Source organism: Benincasa hispida, chromosome 1, assembly GCF_009727055.1.
Source record: "Benincasa hispida cultivar B227 chromosome 1, ASM972705v1, whole genome shotgun sequence".
NCBI lineage: Eukaryota > Viridiplantae > Streptophyta > Magnoliopsida > Cucurbitales > Cucurbitaceae > Benincasa > Benincasa hispida.
Genome location: NC_052349.1, coordinates 23,311,745 through 23,326,559, shown reverse-complemented (window position 1 = coordinate 23,326,559; position 14,815 = coordinate 23,311,745). Strand labels below are relative to the sequence as shown.

General features: G+C 39.6%; 1 protein-coding gene across 2 annotated transcripts; it reads right to left on the bottom strand.

The window, feature by feature from the left end:
• Positions 1 to 882: 882 nt before the first annotated feature.
• Positions 883 to 14,585, bottom strand: LOC120074463 (protein TPLATE). Of its 2 annotated transcripts, XM_039027605.1 has the most exons (8): positions 14,441 to 14,585; positions 13,175 to 14,364; positions 12,414 to 13,010; positions 11,964 to 12,325; positions 10,626 to 10,929; positions 4,007 to 4,129; positions 2,946 to 3,401; positions 883 to 1,620 (listed from the first exon to the last, which is right to left on the bottom strand). In XM_039027605.1, exons 2-8 carry the CDS (start codon positions 14,294 to 14,296, stop codon positions 1,105 to 1,107), a joined length of 3,480 nt encoding a protein of 1,159 aa, XP_038883533.1. In that variant the 5' UTR covers positions 14,297 to 14,364; positions 14,441 to 14,585; the 3' UTR covers positions 883 to 1,104. The 2 variants fall into 2 exon arrangements, with proteins under 2 accessions (XP_038883533.1, XP_038883524.1); XM_039027596.1 differs by having other exon boundaries at positions 13,175 to 14,553.
• Between the last annotated feature and the right edge of the window lie 230 nt (positions 14,586 to 14,815).

The following is a 14,815-nucleotide window of genomic DNA, read 5'->3' as shown; positions in this document are numbered from 1 at the left end:
GATCACTTTCCATTACTTTTTCTAAAGATGGCCATTTTTCATTGGGCCTCCCAAATGAGGCCATCCATACAAAAAACCCACGAGAATATAGCACTAAAAAATTTCTCAAACATAGCATATACTTTTAGTAGCATCTTATGGGCATATATATGTTAATATATAAAAGTCGATAATACCTACGAATATTGTCTAACTTATATTATATATATTTATCTATTATTGATACTCAATTAATCTTACATAAAAAAAAAATTAGTATATGCACATATAAGACTAATTTGTTTATATAAGTATGACCATACCCTTTTATTACAACTCATTAGTACCTTAGTTTTGTTTTCTTTTTTACGATCTATTGGATGGATGAATCGAATCTCTGACCTTGAAGTTGATAGTACAAAATTTATGCTAGTTGAACTATGCTTGCATTAAATTTTTATCATTTTAATAGAGAAGGTAAGATATCGAGAGTTATTTTGATAATATGTTGGATGAGAGATTGAACCTATGACGTTGAGGTTAATTGGGAGAATGAACCTAGGATATTGAGGTTAATAATTCATTCTAGATGACTATTGAGCTATACTCATTTTGAACAAAACTTTTAGACGATAAAACATAACTGAAAAAGTGTGTATCGACTTGTACAACTCACTGCACAGATCGGATTTTCCCCCTTAACAAAGAAGTTGACCAATATTTTGAACACATCTTAAAGATGGAGGTAGAAATAAACATACTATTGAAACCCGTCGAAAAGTAAGAACATAATAAACATATCTGCAAATATCACACATTTTTCTGTGCTTCCTTTTTCTTAATAAGAAAACGGAAACATTATCAAAGGATCTAACAATCCATTAAATACACATTAAAAACGCATTGACAGCCTCTAAAAAAATCACAATATCAGAGCTAACAAATACATGATACAAATACACAGGCAGTCCTTCCGTGGGTGGTGAGGGGAGGGAGGGATGGCAAATGAAAGTAACACTCGCAGTCAAAATTACACAAATTTTGGCTAATCCACATTATACCACAAGGCAAAGAATCTACATATCCAAACCTTTTCTCACTATGAAAAAAAAGAATGAACGCAACTTAATTAGCTTTGTTTGCTCTATCTTTACATAACATGTGCCATTCCTGAAGGACTGCAGCTTGAAGAGCGAGATGTTCAACCTCTTCTGCAGTTAATTTTGACAATGTAGACGGCCCCTTACTGTTTTCCTGACTGTCTTTCTTCTTTATTTCTCCTTCGCTGTCTTCGACATCATCTTCTTCTTCGTCGTCGTCTGATTTTGGTGTCTTTGGTGGAGGTTGGGCTGCCTTGAGTAAAGCTATCCGTTCCATTGATATCTTCAGCCTTTCTGCAGCAGCTACCTTGACTTCCTCTTCAGGCATGTACTCGACGCCTCCATCAGTTACGTCATCTAACCAACCTTGAGGATCGGCTTCGATTTCTTTTGTAATTGATGCATCAGATGCTCGAACAACAAATTTGCATAGCATGGTCGTTGTCTCATCGCCCAGATCTACGTTTCTGCTTACTTCACTAGCTCCAAATATCATCATCCCCACAAACCCCCCATACCATGTTTTTGCAGCCAAACAAAGCTACAGGCATTCAAGTAGGAACAGGTCAGCTTCCGAGAATAACAATTATATTTATCTTATTTTCTGGTACCATTTCAAGGATTATAAATTCAGTTCAGCATCAGCCAGCACAAAGGAACAAAAAAAAGATGCAAAGTTAAACGAGTTAATTTACAGTTGACAATTAAAATCAATGGACACCTGGAATGGAATCATGTTGAACAAGTACATTCTAAATCTTCAGAAGAGGAAAGAGAAAATGATGTTCTCAAAGGCTTTGAGGAAGGGGGATCACATCTAAATATTAACTATATGTAGTTAGCAAACAACACTATCAACTCCAATAAGAAGCAAGGTCACTAAGGGTAGAAATGGCAACTAAGCATGGCTCAGGCCGGGATGATAATCTCTATGTATCCTGCCTCATTCCCTGAATTCTCATTCTACTCCAAGCAAACCAAACACAAGATCAGTCTACTATTCTAAACAGACTACTACATAGTAACATTTCTTTAGGCTTTTTTTTTTTCGGACTTTCCCGTCAAATTCGTTAGACCACAGGCTACCTCAGGTAAGTACACTGTTGACTGCTGCCTGTGATAGCCAAAACTAACATTCCTATCTTCGGATATACTAAGCGAAAAGAACTCTTCCCATGAAGTCTCAATTAAGACTTGCTATCTATGTTTTAAAAAAAACTAACGTCCTATTTTGAGAAATTATGCCCCTTCCCTTGATACTAAAGATTTTTGGGAAAATCCATGCTTCTAAACATGAATGTCAAAAGTGAGAAGTCACTCAGCTTGAGAAAGCCACATAAGCCACGTGGCCGTATAATTGCATGTAACTTGGTGCTACTTGATGAATCTTCATCACACTTTCTGCCCAACACTTGAATTATCACAGTTAAGTTTTTCACACATTCCCACAATTCTAACATGGAAGTTCTTTAACTATTTTCACTTTGAAGTTTGCTTCCAATCGACTGGAATGGTTTTAGTTTTATATTAGCCGATACCTTCATGAACCTGTATTCCGAAGGAATCAGTTTCCCTCTCCGAGGACTCACCGGATCTGTCTTCAGGAAAGCAAATACATATGGGGATTTGTCCATTTTCCAGACAATTTTATTATATGACCATGGGCATGAAGACCGTCATCAACGCAGGAAAAGAAAATAACAACTTAAAAAGATATTTTTCCCCTTTTTTCAGGAAGCTTAGTGTGTCTAAGTTTATATATAGTGGATAAAGATAACTTTCATTGAAACAAAATAATAAAAGAATACCATGGCATGCAAACCCACAAAATGGAACCCAATTAAAGAAAATGGCATAGAACCTCACCTGAAACCCAGCCAAAGTCCGAATAATGTACGAGCAAACACTGTGGAAAGGCTTGGTGGGCAAAGATTTCAATCCACTTAAAAAAGGAGACGCTCCATATTGCTGTGCAGCAGTAGCCTTGAAGCCAGTCCCCTCATAAGTATAAGTGCCAGTATACTCTACAATTGCAGGCAAGCTGGGCCATAGGCGGAAAAACTCAACAGGAGATATTTTATGTGGCGAGAGAAGCTCAGTCAGTGGAATTTTGTAAGGAAGACACCTCAAAATCACAGGTTCTCCTAGCTCTGGCCTTAAGCTTCTCTTTTGTCTGATAATATGAGAATCTTCTTCGGAGTAATCACCTTCATAGTCTCCAGCCCCACCACTTCCGTAGAAAGGGTAGTATAAGACTTGAACCCAAAGGGCACATCTCTCGAAATGTGAGACACCGACTGTTACACTGCACAGAACTGGATCCTGGAAAGGGGGGTAAGTGTAGAGTCATGAGATTGCCTTTCCTTGTGAAACAAGGCAAAAGAGGGCAAGTGAAAAAGTTTTTCCTAATATCAAGTGAGAAGTTGAGAACAATTAATCCCAAAGGCAAAAAAATAAGCCATCATGCCACGACAAATAAAGTATTCAAAATATTTCTTAGCATTCTCCTAGCATGAGTTAAAAATTTTGTTTTAACATCATGGCCTGATATTTGAACTAGTAGTTTAGTATGGAGAGTTGATGCTACTGCAACGTATTAGAGCTTACTCTCTTGCTCCGCATCTATTAATTTCAAATGCTTAGTGCGTGGCTGTGGCTGTGGCTGTGGCTGACTCAAGCATTCTCACTCTTGACTAAAATTTCATAGGTGATGCTAATAGTTTTGCTAAAAATTAGATAATTCCACTCGAGCTATATATTCTTATCTACATGTAAATAGGCTTTTAAACAATCACAGCAAGAAGTAATTTAACATGAAATATGAACATCAATAGTTCACATACTTCTTATTTTCTGTCATGTAACTGAAAGTTCACATTAACCAATAAAAAGAACAAAAGATAAAATGATTCATCACAAATGGGTACCTGTGACACAAGATTACGCAGCTGTCTCACTGCTTGAGGAGAACCATCCATGAAATATAATGCTCCAGACAACCCAACTCGAATATCCACCCGATTAAGTTCAAGTTCAGTTAAATTTAGAACCTGCAATATGTCAATAGACTCAATACACTCACACCTAGAAAAGAACCAAATAAATATCCAACAGAAAGTGAAAGGAGGCGAATCATGAAAACATTTTTCAGATATTCCATTATTCTTGATTGTATAAATTGGGGATATTTTAATTGAGGGGGCATTTGGCCCCTCAAGTTGGATTCGTTTGGTTCACCAATAATTGAAGAGGTTTATTATCTCGTTATTCGTGTTAACTCACATTTTCACCTCATTATTCGCATCAACTCCCCTAATTACTCCCCTCTTATAATAATTACCAACTCAACACGTCAAACGTCTCCTGAGTTTCTTTAGATATAGCTCTTTCTAGGTTTGCAAGGGTTTTGATTTTCTTCCACCAAACCAGTCTTTATTTATAGCTCTTTTTTGGTGTTAGAAATAAAGGGCTTTGTTGATAGTTTATAGTCCCGAGGGTATTTTAATATTTTACTTTACCCTAGATTTATTTCCTTTTTTTTGTATTAGGGCTTGCTAGAACCAATAAATATGGCTTCTCTTGTAACTTTTATTTTATGTTAAAATAATAAAAAAAGACTCTTAATCGTGGTTTTTTCTTTTTGTTCTAAGGTTTTCCACGTAAACTTAGTGTTCTCTATTTTCTATCTTTTATCATGGTATCAGAGCGTAGTGACGAAACCCTAACTGCCATCGACAAAAATCAACTAGTGCAAGATAATCTTAGTTTTGCACCAGCCCTACTTCAGCCATAGCTGTCGATGGGGCCTCCGACCACTACCACTATTGCTACCGCCGCCAACATCGCCACTGCTATTGCCGTCCAAGCCGCCGTTGATTGGTATCTTTAGTCCTTGCATATCCGTCCAACTCTAGCGCCAACCGCAACCCTTTGATGGAAACCCTAACATCGTTGCTCTATTTCACATTGTCGTCGGAGTTCCTCCCCCGTTACCAAGTGTCGTTGCTGCCTATCCCTCCAACCTTGCTGCCGGCAGCCAAAACATACACCTTGAAGCCAAGATTGGTGAGTCGTCCGCCTACCACAGAGGTAAATCCCCTGCTGCTACAACAAGCCCCTCACAGCCATCGGGAATCCCCAGCTACTTTCCCTTCCAGTCGCAAGCAACCTACCTGCAGCCGCCGAGCCTTACTCATCACGCGCCGCCTAGTTTTCAGCAACAAATCGCTGCTTTTAGGGCAGCCTTAGGTTCTTCCACAAACTTAAATTCCAGTACGGTGAATTTTGTCATTCCTTCCGGTCTACCGATGTATCCAGAGAATTCGGTAACCTCTTTCCCTGCTTTAACTACTACAAACTATTTGTCTGGATCTATGGAAAATTCCTCAAGGTTAATTGCAGGAGAAAAGTTGAATGGTCAAAATTCTCTCCTGGTCACTCTCAGTCCATTAAAATGACTCTCGAGGGCGCCACAAGTTTGGTTATCTAACTGGTGAGATACCATGACCTAGGCTAGGGGATCCTCAGGAGCACATTTGGAAAGGAGAAGACTCCCTACTTCAATCACTGCCGATTAATATTATGGAACCTTAGATAGAGAAACTGTTGTTGTATGCTACAACGGCTCGAGATATCTAGGATGCAGTTCAAAAATTATATTCTAAGAGGGAGAATGTGTCTCGTCTTTACACTCTGCGTAAACAGGCTCACGAGTGCAAATAGGGGATGATGGATGTCACTTCATACTTTAACAAATTGTCCCTAATCTGGCAGTAGACCTGTGTCGTGAAATTATATGGGATTGTCCTTGTGGAGGTGTCCAGTATTTCAAGATTGAGGAAGTCGATCGTTTGAACTCCAAGTTCGATATAGTGCGAGGTCGTATACTGGGATAGAGGCCTATACGTTCTCTTATGGAAGTGTGCTCTGAGGTTCGTCTAGAGGAAGACAAAGTCAGTGCTATGAACATCACAACTGTATCTGTTGTTGATTCTACTGCTTTCAGTGTGAAATTATCTGGTTCTGATAATGACAAGAAAAATGGGAAACAGATCTCGGTGTGTGAACATTACAAGAAACCCTGGCATACGAAAGATCAATGTTGGAAGTTACATGGTAGACCACTGAATGGCAGAAGACGTCCTCCAAATGACAAGCCCAATCCTGGTCCGGGCTCTTATGAGTGAATCTGCGAATGCCTCCCAGTCACAACCTCAGTGAATTGCTAAAGTGACCCCGGTGTCTCTTCTCTTGGGGCCATTGCTCAATCAGGTACCTCTCAATCCTCAAGTCTCCTCGGCATAAATGGTAAGAAACCATGGATACTTGATTCAAGGGCTACGGATTATTTGACTGGATCTTTTGATAATTTTCTATCATATCTTCCGAGTACTGGTAATGAAAATATTTTGATTGCAAATGGGTCCTTTGCTCCTATTGCAGGCAAGGGTCATATTTCTCCTTTTGACGGTTTAACTTAACAGAATGTGTTGCATATACCCAAAATATCTTACAATTTACTAACTATTAGTAAGATAACTAGAGATCTGAATTGTCAAGTTGTCTTCTCACCAGATAATGTTTTCTTTCAAGATTTGAGCTCAAGGAAAACGATTGGCACTATCCGGCACAATAGGGGACTCTATTTCCTTTATGATGATGATTCCTCTAGGAACTATTATAGGACTAGTTTGTTGTCTTCTTATTTTTCAATTTCAAAAAAAAGATTTATGTTATGGCATATTCGCCTTGTTCACCCAAATTTCCAATATACGAAATATTTATTTCCTCATTGTTCAATAAAGTTGATGTCTCTTCTCTATATTGTGATGTGTGCATTCATGCAAAACAGCATAGGGTCACCTTTTCGTCTCAACCTTACAAACCTTTTCAGCCCTTCACCCTTATTCATAATGATGCTTGGGTCCCTCAAGTATTACCACCTCTTCAAGGAAACGTTGGTTTGTGACCTTTATTGATGATCATACCCATCTTATATGGGTTTTTCTCCTCACTAATAAATCTGAGGTTTCATCGATCTTTCAGCAATTTTACACTACTGTTGAGACTCAGTTCAACATCAAAATTGCTATTCTTCTTAGTGATAATGGTCGTGAGTTCCTTAATCATACCCTTCATGATTTTCTGTCCTCTAAAGGTATTGTCCACTAAAGCTCGTGTGCCTATACCCCCAACAGAATAGGTGGCTGAAAGGAAAAATCGTCACCTCCTCAAGGTTGCACGGTCTCTCATGCTTTCTAATTCACTTCCATCTTACTTATGGGGGGATGCAGTTCTGACTGCAGCTCATCTTATTAATCGAATGCCTTTCCATGTCCTCCAACTCCAAACCCCTCTTGAATGCCTCAAGGAGTCATACCCTACCACGCGGTTTATTCCTGATGTCCCTCTCCGAGTTTTTGGGTGCACTGCCTTTGTCCATAGTCATGGCCCTAACCAAACTAAGTTTACCCATCGTGCTTAGAAATGTCTCTTTGTTGGGTATCCCCTTCACCAGCAAGGTTATAAATGTTTCCACCCTTTTCCCGAAAATACTTCATCTCCATGGATGTAACATTTCTTGAGTATTAACCTTTCTTCCCCATTAGTCATCTTTAGGGGGAGAATACTAGTGAAGAGATTAGCTGGTCCACATCTTCAGTCCCATCTTCAATCCCTACTAACCTTCCCGAACCCATCCTGAGTGTCCATGCCACATTTCTAACCACTAAACAAGTCCCTTGAATAACTTACTACAGGAAGAATCTCAAAAAGGAAATGGTGTCCCCTACTACTCCGCCGGCTTTGGTCCATGAATCTGAACCAACACAAGCTCAAGGTACTACTAGCCCTGGTAATGCTAACTTGAGGATGTTGTTGATTCGGCCGAGAATAACAGAACCGATATATTAGTTCCAAAGAATAACAGGGTTGCAAGCAGTGATGAGACTTCGACTAAAACACAAGAGGGTGAGACTCTTCCTCAGGCTGAAAAATGTAATCAAAATCCCATTATAGATGAGGATTCAGACAAACCAGGGGATTATGATATCTCTATTGACATGCCCATTGCATTGAGAAAGGGCACCAGGTCCTGCACCAAGTAGCCCATGTATAGCTTTCTATCTTACAGTAATCTGTCTTCTGAGTTCAGGGCGTTCACTGCCAACCTTGATACAGCAACAATACCAAAAAAACATACATATGGCTATGGAAATTCATGAGTGGAAGACTGCCATCATAGAAGAAATGAGAGCTCTTGAAAAGAATAATACGTGGGACCTTGTAGCACTTCCCAAAGGGCATAAAACGGTTGTGTGCAAGTGAGTGTTCACTCTAAAGTATAAATCAAATGGAACTCTAGACAGGTACAAAGCCAGATTCGAAGCAAAAGGGATTACTCAAATGTATGGAATAGATTATTTTGGTACTTTCTCCCCTGTAGCGAAGTTAAACACGGTCTGGGTCCTTCTTTCTATTGCAGTTAATAAAGACTGGTCTCTCCGTCAACTTGATGTAAAAAATGTGAATGGTGAATTAGAAGAAAAGGTTTATATGAGCCCTCCCCCAGGTTTTGAAGCTCAGTTTAATCATCAGGTTTGTAAACTCAGGAAGTTTTTGTACGGTTTGAAACAGACCTGAGAACGTGGTTCGACGGATTTACTACCTTTGCTAAGTCCCAAGATTTCACTCAAGGACACTCTGATCGCACGTTGTTTACAAAAAGGTCAGTATCTGGGAAAATTGTTGCTCTAATTGTGTATGTAGATGATATTATCTTGTCAAGAGATGATACTGCTGAGATCACCAAGTTGAAAAAGAAAATGGCTGACGAGTTTGAGATCAAAGATCTAGAGAATCTAAAGTATTTCCTTGAAATGGAGGTGGCAAGATCAAGGGAAGGGATCTCTGTCTCACAACGGGAATACACTCTTAACGTGTTAAAAGAAACAGATATGACTGGATGTAGACCTGCTGACACTCCTATTGAATTCAATGCGAAATTGGGAGATTTTGCTGACAAAGTTCCTATTGATAAAGAGAGATATCTGCATCTAGTGGGAAAGTTGATTTACTTATCTCACACTAAACCAGATATTTCTTATGTTGTCAATGTTGTTAGTCAGTTTATGCAGGCACCCTACGAAGAACATATGGAAGCTATGAATCGGATTTTGAGATATTTGAAAAGCTCTCCGAGTAAAGGTCTGATGTTAAGGAAAACTGACAGGAAATGCATTGAGGCTTATACGACTCTGATTGGGCAGGATCAGTTATTGACAGAAAGTCTACCTCTGGATACTGTACTTTTGTGTGAAGTAACCTAGTTACTTGAAGAAGTAAGAAGCAAAGTGTTGCTAGAAGCAATGTTGAAGTTGAAAATAGAGCTATGAATTTGGGAATCTGTGGAGAAATCTGGTTGAAGAAAGTTCTATCTGATCTTCACCAAGACAGTGTTTTACCTATGAAGCTCCATTGTGATAATAAAGTGGCTATAAGCATAGCCAATGATCCTGTATAACGTGATAGAACGGAACATGTGAAAATTGATATACTTTATAAAAGAGAAACTGGACAATGACAATATCTATATTCTGAATATTCCATCTAGTTAACAAATAGCTGATGTTCTCACCGAAGGGTTACTCAGACAAAGTTTTCACTCATGTGTTAGCAAGTTGGGTCTGATTGACTTCTACGCCCCAACTTGAGGGGGAGTGCTAGAAATATTGTCGATAGTTTATAACCCTGAGGATATTTTAGTATTTTACTTTACCCTAGGTTTATTTCCCCTTTTTTTTGTATTAGGGCTTGCTATTCCCCTTTTTTTTGTATTAGGGCTTGCTAGAGCCCTATAAATATGGCTTCTCTTGTAACTTTCCTTTTATGTCAAAATTATTAAAAGGGACTCTCTATTGTGGTTTTTCTCCCTGTCCTAAGGTTTTTTACGTAAACTTAGTGTTCTCTATTTTCTATCTTTTATCACTTGGGTTTCATGGGTTTTGAATTTCTTCAGCTAAGCCAAGCCAATTTTTACTTTTCAATCTGATTTTTCAAATGCGCTATGGGCATGCAAACTCCTGTCTCAAGGAGAACTTACTATTTTTGATAGAAAGGTGAAAGCGTCGATGAGGAAGGATTGCTTGCAATTAGTCTCATTACCTAGTATGAAGTTTTGGCCAAAGTACTCACAAAAATACTAAAGGAGATATTTGCATCGTAAGGTTTTGAATGTGACTCCGCTTCTATAGCTCCATGCAGGTATCTTATTTGTGTTCTAGTGCTTGTCCTTTTTTATTGCCGACAATTAGGGTCGCTTCATGTAACTTCTGTACAGTGAATGTAGGCCAGCCTGAATATTGGTTCAACCCAATGATCCTATGTTTCGTTTCTCTACTATTGAACCCATATTCGTTAAGGGTATAGATTTTGTCCCGATATATTATGGATTATTAACATAATATTTCCTTTAGAAAAAATCAAATGACCCAAATTAATAATTTCTATCCAGTAAACTACAGTAATGAGAAGAGAAACATCTTTAACCTTCAAATGTAGAGTAATCCGTCCATCACTCGAGTTTGCCAAATGATATGCTTCCACATAGCAAGGATCACTACTTCCAGTCAAAGTAGTTGCAGTTGGAGGAACCTTGAGAAGAGTAGAATCAATTCCTTTCGTCAGCAAAAGAGTTAATTCACTAGGTTCTGGCCTCCAAAGCTCTAAAATAGCCTTGTGAACTAAACCTTCCAATTTTCTGTCCTGAGCTGCTGCTGCTTCATAGAACTGCACAGTTAGTTTGTGATGGCTAAATGGGTAATCTCCTCTGGCTTCACTGACCCCTGCCCACCTGTAAATGATCATAATCAATTTCATTAAACAAAATTTTCACTCGATTATTTATTAAATAGAAAGAGAGAAAGAAAAATATATCTGAAACGAAAATCAAAGGGGGATCCTAAGCATTGACCAGCATTTTGGAACAAACAGATAATCAATTTTACACAAAACGAAGACCAAGCATAAAATATAGATGTTTCTGGCTACCAAGTAACACACCCCACCTAGGGAGGGACACGCCAAGAAGCCTCTAAATGATAGAAGAATAGAAATTACAAAACAAAAAGATCTCTCATTCAAAATGTAAACAACTCCCCCGATATAAGAAACTCTGGTTTTCATAAAGTACACCCTGAGCCACTTCCAACAACCTAGCCAAACACCTAATAATCAGAGAAAACTCAATAGGAAACATTCGATGTAAATTTCTGGAAGAGAGCTAAAAATTTGACCCATAGGCTCCCTAACAAAGTCTCCCTGTCCTTTAGAGACAGGCAGGCCACAAACAAGAACACTATTTAATCACCCATCGGAAAGAAGGGAAAATTCCACTTCAATCTTTCAAGAAAAGAGAGAAAAGAGAGAGTTTCTAAAGGCAAGCGTCATTTTTTCCCCTTTTCTAAAATCATAGAAAACAGACATTTCACTAAAAATAATGAAATTTACAAAACCGAGGGGAAACAGCCCCACAGCTGAAGCTAAGAGTCTTCGACAGTGTGAACTCACAGAACTTGATCTAAACCAGCCAGCTTTTGCTACCTGCCATCCTTACTCAACAGGCTTTAAAAGTAAAAGATAACCAGACCTAACTAAAAATTTCATTTTTAGAAAGTTGTAGTTACTATTCTATTATTACAGAAAAGTCCAAGTTTGGGAGAGAATGCTAGTTCAACTAAATGAAGAAAAGGAGCTAGTGGCTTTTTGGGTGGTTCAGCAAGAACTAACATTAGGTAAAAATATTTTCCCCAAAAACTGACGGCCATTATATGATGAGCACTGAAAACCACCCAAAAAAGTTGATATTTAGCAATGCAATATACTGACCTGCTTTCTGAATTGTTTGAAGCATACTTAATTCTTTGTAGTATTAAGCGACATTGGTGTTTGTTGACTGAATCTGCCAAGCCATTATTTCGAAATTCTTCAAGTTCTTTAGTCAATAACTGGCCAGCCCTAGGATGACGTGATCCTAATCGCTGAGCACACAAAAGCACTGCCTGAACATCTTGAAGTCTATTTGTTGTCTCTGCTGCTGTATCTACGTTGAATAAGACCTTGTGGATATTTGTAATGATGATATTTAATGGGTCATCAGGGTCGTCAGCTAGAAGGGGGTCCAAACCTTCAAGATTGATATGCTCTGAAATAGCCCAAAGAAGACGGGCACTTATTCTTGGGGTGTTTACCTGCCACATCATTGAATTAATGATAAGGAACCATTAAAAGCAGGTAAATATATGTTGTAGAAAAGAGAGATACAACAAGCTGAAATACCTCGCGTAAATCTTTCACAAGTTCATGTTGCAAGTTTTGCAGCCTTGTCTCATTCAAAATTTGATCTTGGGATGCCCCATCTTTGATCCTTTTTACTCCTCCTCTGGTATCATATATATGGCATAGCCTAACTAGCAACTTCAAGTAACAATCAATTGCATATGTGCGACCATCACAATCCCACTTGACACAGGGCCTACAGACTTCAACCACCTCCAGTGCAGGCTCTGTCCAGTTTAGTGCTCCATAACCAGTTCCATAGGCCAAGGCTCCAATAACTCTGCTCTCCATCCCAGAGTTCTTTTGTTCGGGCAAAGGCAAAGATAACTGAAAGCAACTTTCCACCAATGAAGCAACTAATTCCTCCCTGAACAAACCTTTACTAGTAATGGAATTGAGATCATCTCTGATTCTAGCATCTTCAAATAAAGAAGCAATATCAGTTCCTGCAAGAGGCTTTTGACCTCTACGTACACTTTCCTTTGCAAAAAGGTCAACACAGAGAGCTGTACGGCAAATACATGCTAAGGCGTGCATACGATCTGACTCTGCTCTCAAGTTTCTCACCATCAGAAGTAGTCTCTTAAACAATGAAACCTACTAACAACAAGATATCATATTGTCAGGGTACAAGCCTACTTTGAAGGTCATTTCAGAGATATGAGATGTTGTAAAGAAATTATCGTCTTAGTACACCACAAAATGCAGGTAAACAACACGTTGCCTACAAAAATAGAATAGATCAATATGAATACACATACCTGCATATGCAAATCAAGGAGGTGAAGATTGGTAACAACGGCCCGAACAATACTTTCTCTAGCAGACGAAAATTCTTGCCTATCCCAGAGTGTGAGAATTGCTATGGTCGACTGTGAAGCCCACTCAGGCTTCCCTCCAGGCACATCAGCCAAGTACAACATATTAATCCCTACTTCAAAAATCAATGCCGGTTCCAACGACGAAGCTAAAAATGGCGCTAAATGGGTAACTACATCTGAGACTCCCACTAACCTCTCTGCACTTGAGTCCGTAATGGTTCCCTTGCCAGTAGAAGACTTCGAGAGCTTACTGATGACTTCAGCTGCCCCAGACGCGACAGCCTTCACTGCATACACAATTGGAAACACAGTGGCTCTAAAGCTCTCCACAGGCAAAATCAGGGACCTCGCCATTAAGGCATTTCGCTTCTTCCAAACGAAGTCTGCCATTGATGAAATCCAATTGGACCTAATAGCGAGTGAATTTTCACTATCCACCAACTTATCGCCTGCCAACCTACTCATTCTCTTCGAATCAAATTCCTGGAACAGCCTTCCGACTGACTCAAAGGCAACCTTCGAAACGGCATCCGACTTATCCAGCATGTTTTTCCCAATCCGTGACCACCAATTCGAGACCTTATCGAGCAGACTAACATTATTCTCACATAGCGTGACAAGATCATCCCTAGCAAGAATACACCCCAAAGTTTCGGTGATCGAGAACCTCAAATTATCACTAGGGGAATCAAAACAAGCAGAAATTTCTTTATGTGAGTCAGTAATCAGCTTGGCGAGGCGGTAGGAAGGGATCGCAGCGAGAATTGAGACCCCAGCAGCGGTGACATCGGGGTCAGGAAAGTCGAAATCTGTGCGAATGCCAGTGCACACAATGTCCCAGAGATCCGCAGTAAGACGCGTAGAACGAATGAGGTCAAACGCAAGTTTCTTACAAACGGCAGAAGCAGGGGAGGCTACGATCTCCTCGACGGCAGACTTGGCGATGACGGAGATGTCCCGACCGGCGGCGGATTGCTGTAGGGCCTGGAGGAGAGCGCCGGATTGGCGAAGGGCATCGTTGGAGCGAAGGTCAGCTTGGATCTGAGCAAAGAGAATGTCCATGAAGATATGCTCGCGATCCAAGGAGTATGAAACGAGAACCTTGAAGAATTACTGACAAAAGTTTGCGCCTGAGAAACCAGCATAAATTGATTTCGAGATTGTTATGTGTTCGATGGAACAGAGAAAGAAGAAATGGGAATGAACCTTAAGCCGGAATTTGCAGGTGGCAATGGCAAACGGACATGGCTTCGACGACTGAGCTTCTGGTCTCCGACGGAAATTCGGGCTACGGTAGGTTCTTTCAAATTGTGGGCTAAGGCTAGGAGTGAGCCCATTAGTCCTCATTCATGTTTTTTGGAAATTTGTACGGATGATCCAAAAATTGGACTCAAATTTCAAATGATTCATTTTTAAAAAATAATATCGATTGACTCTATGCTGACATAATCGTCATACCAAATTACGTAAATTACCCTTACACCAACCTCACGAGGTAAATCTCGCTCTCGTCTAATTAAACGCTCTCGCTCTCGCTCTCGCTTGAAATTCCCTGGTTTGATGTGATTGCTCGTCAGTGTA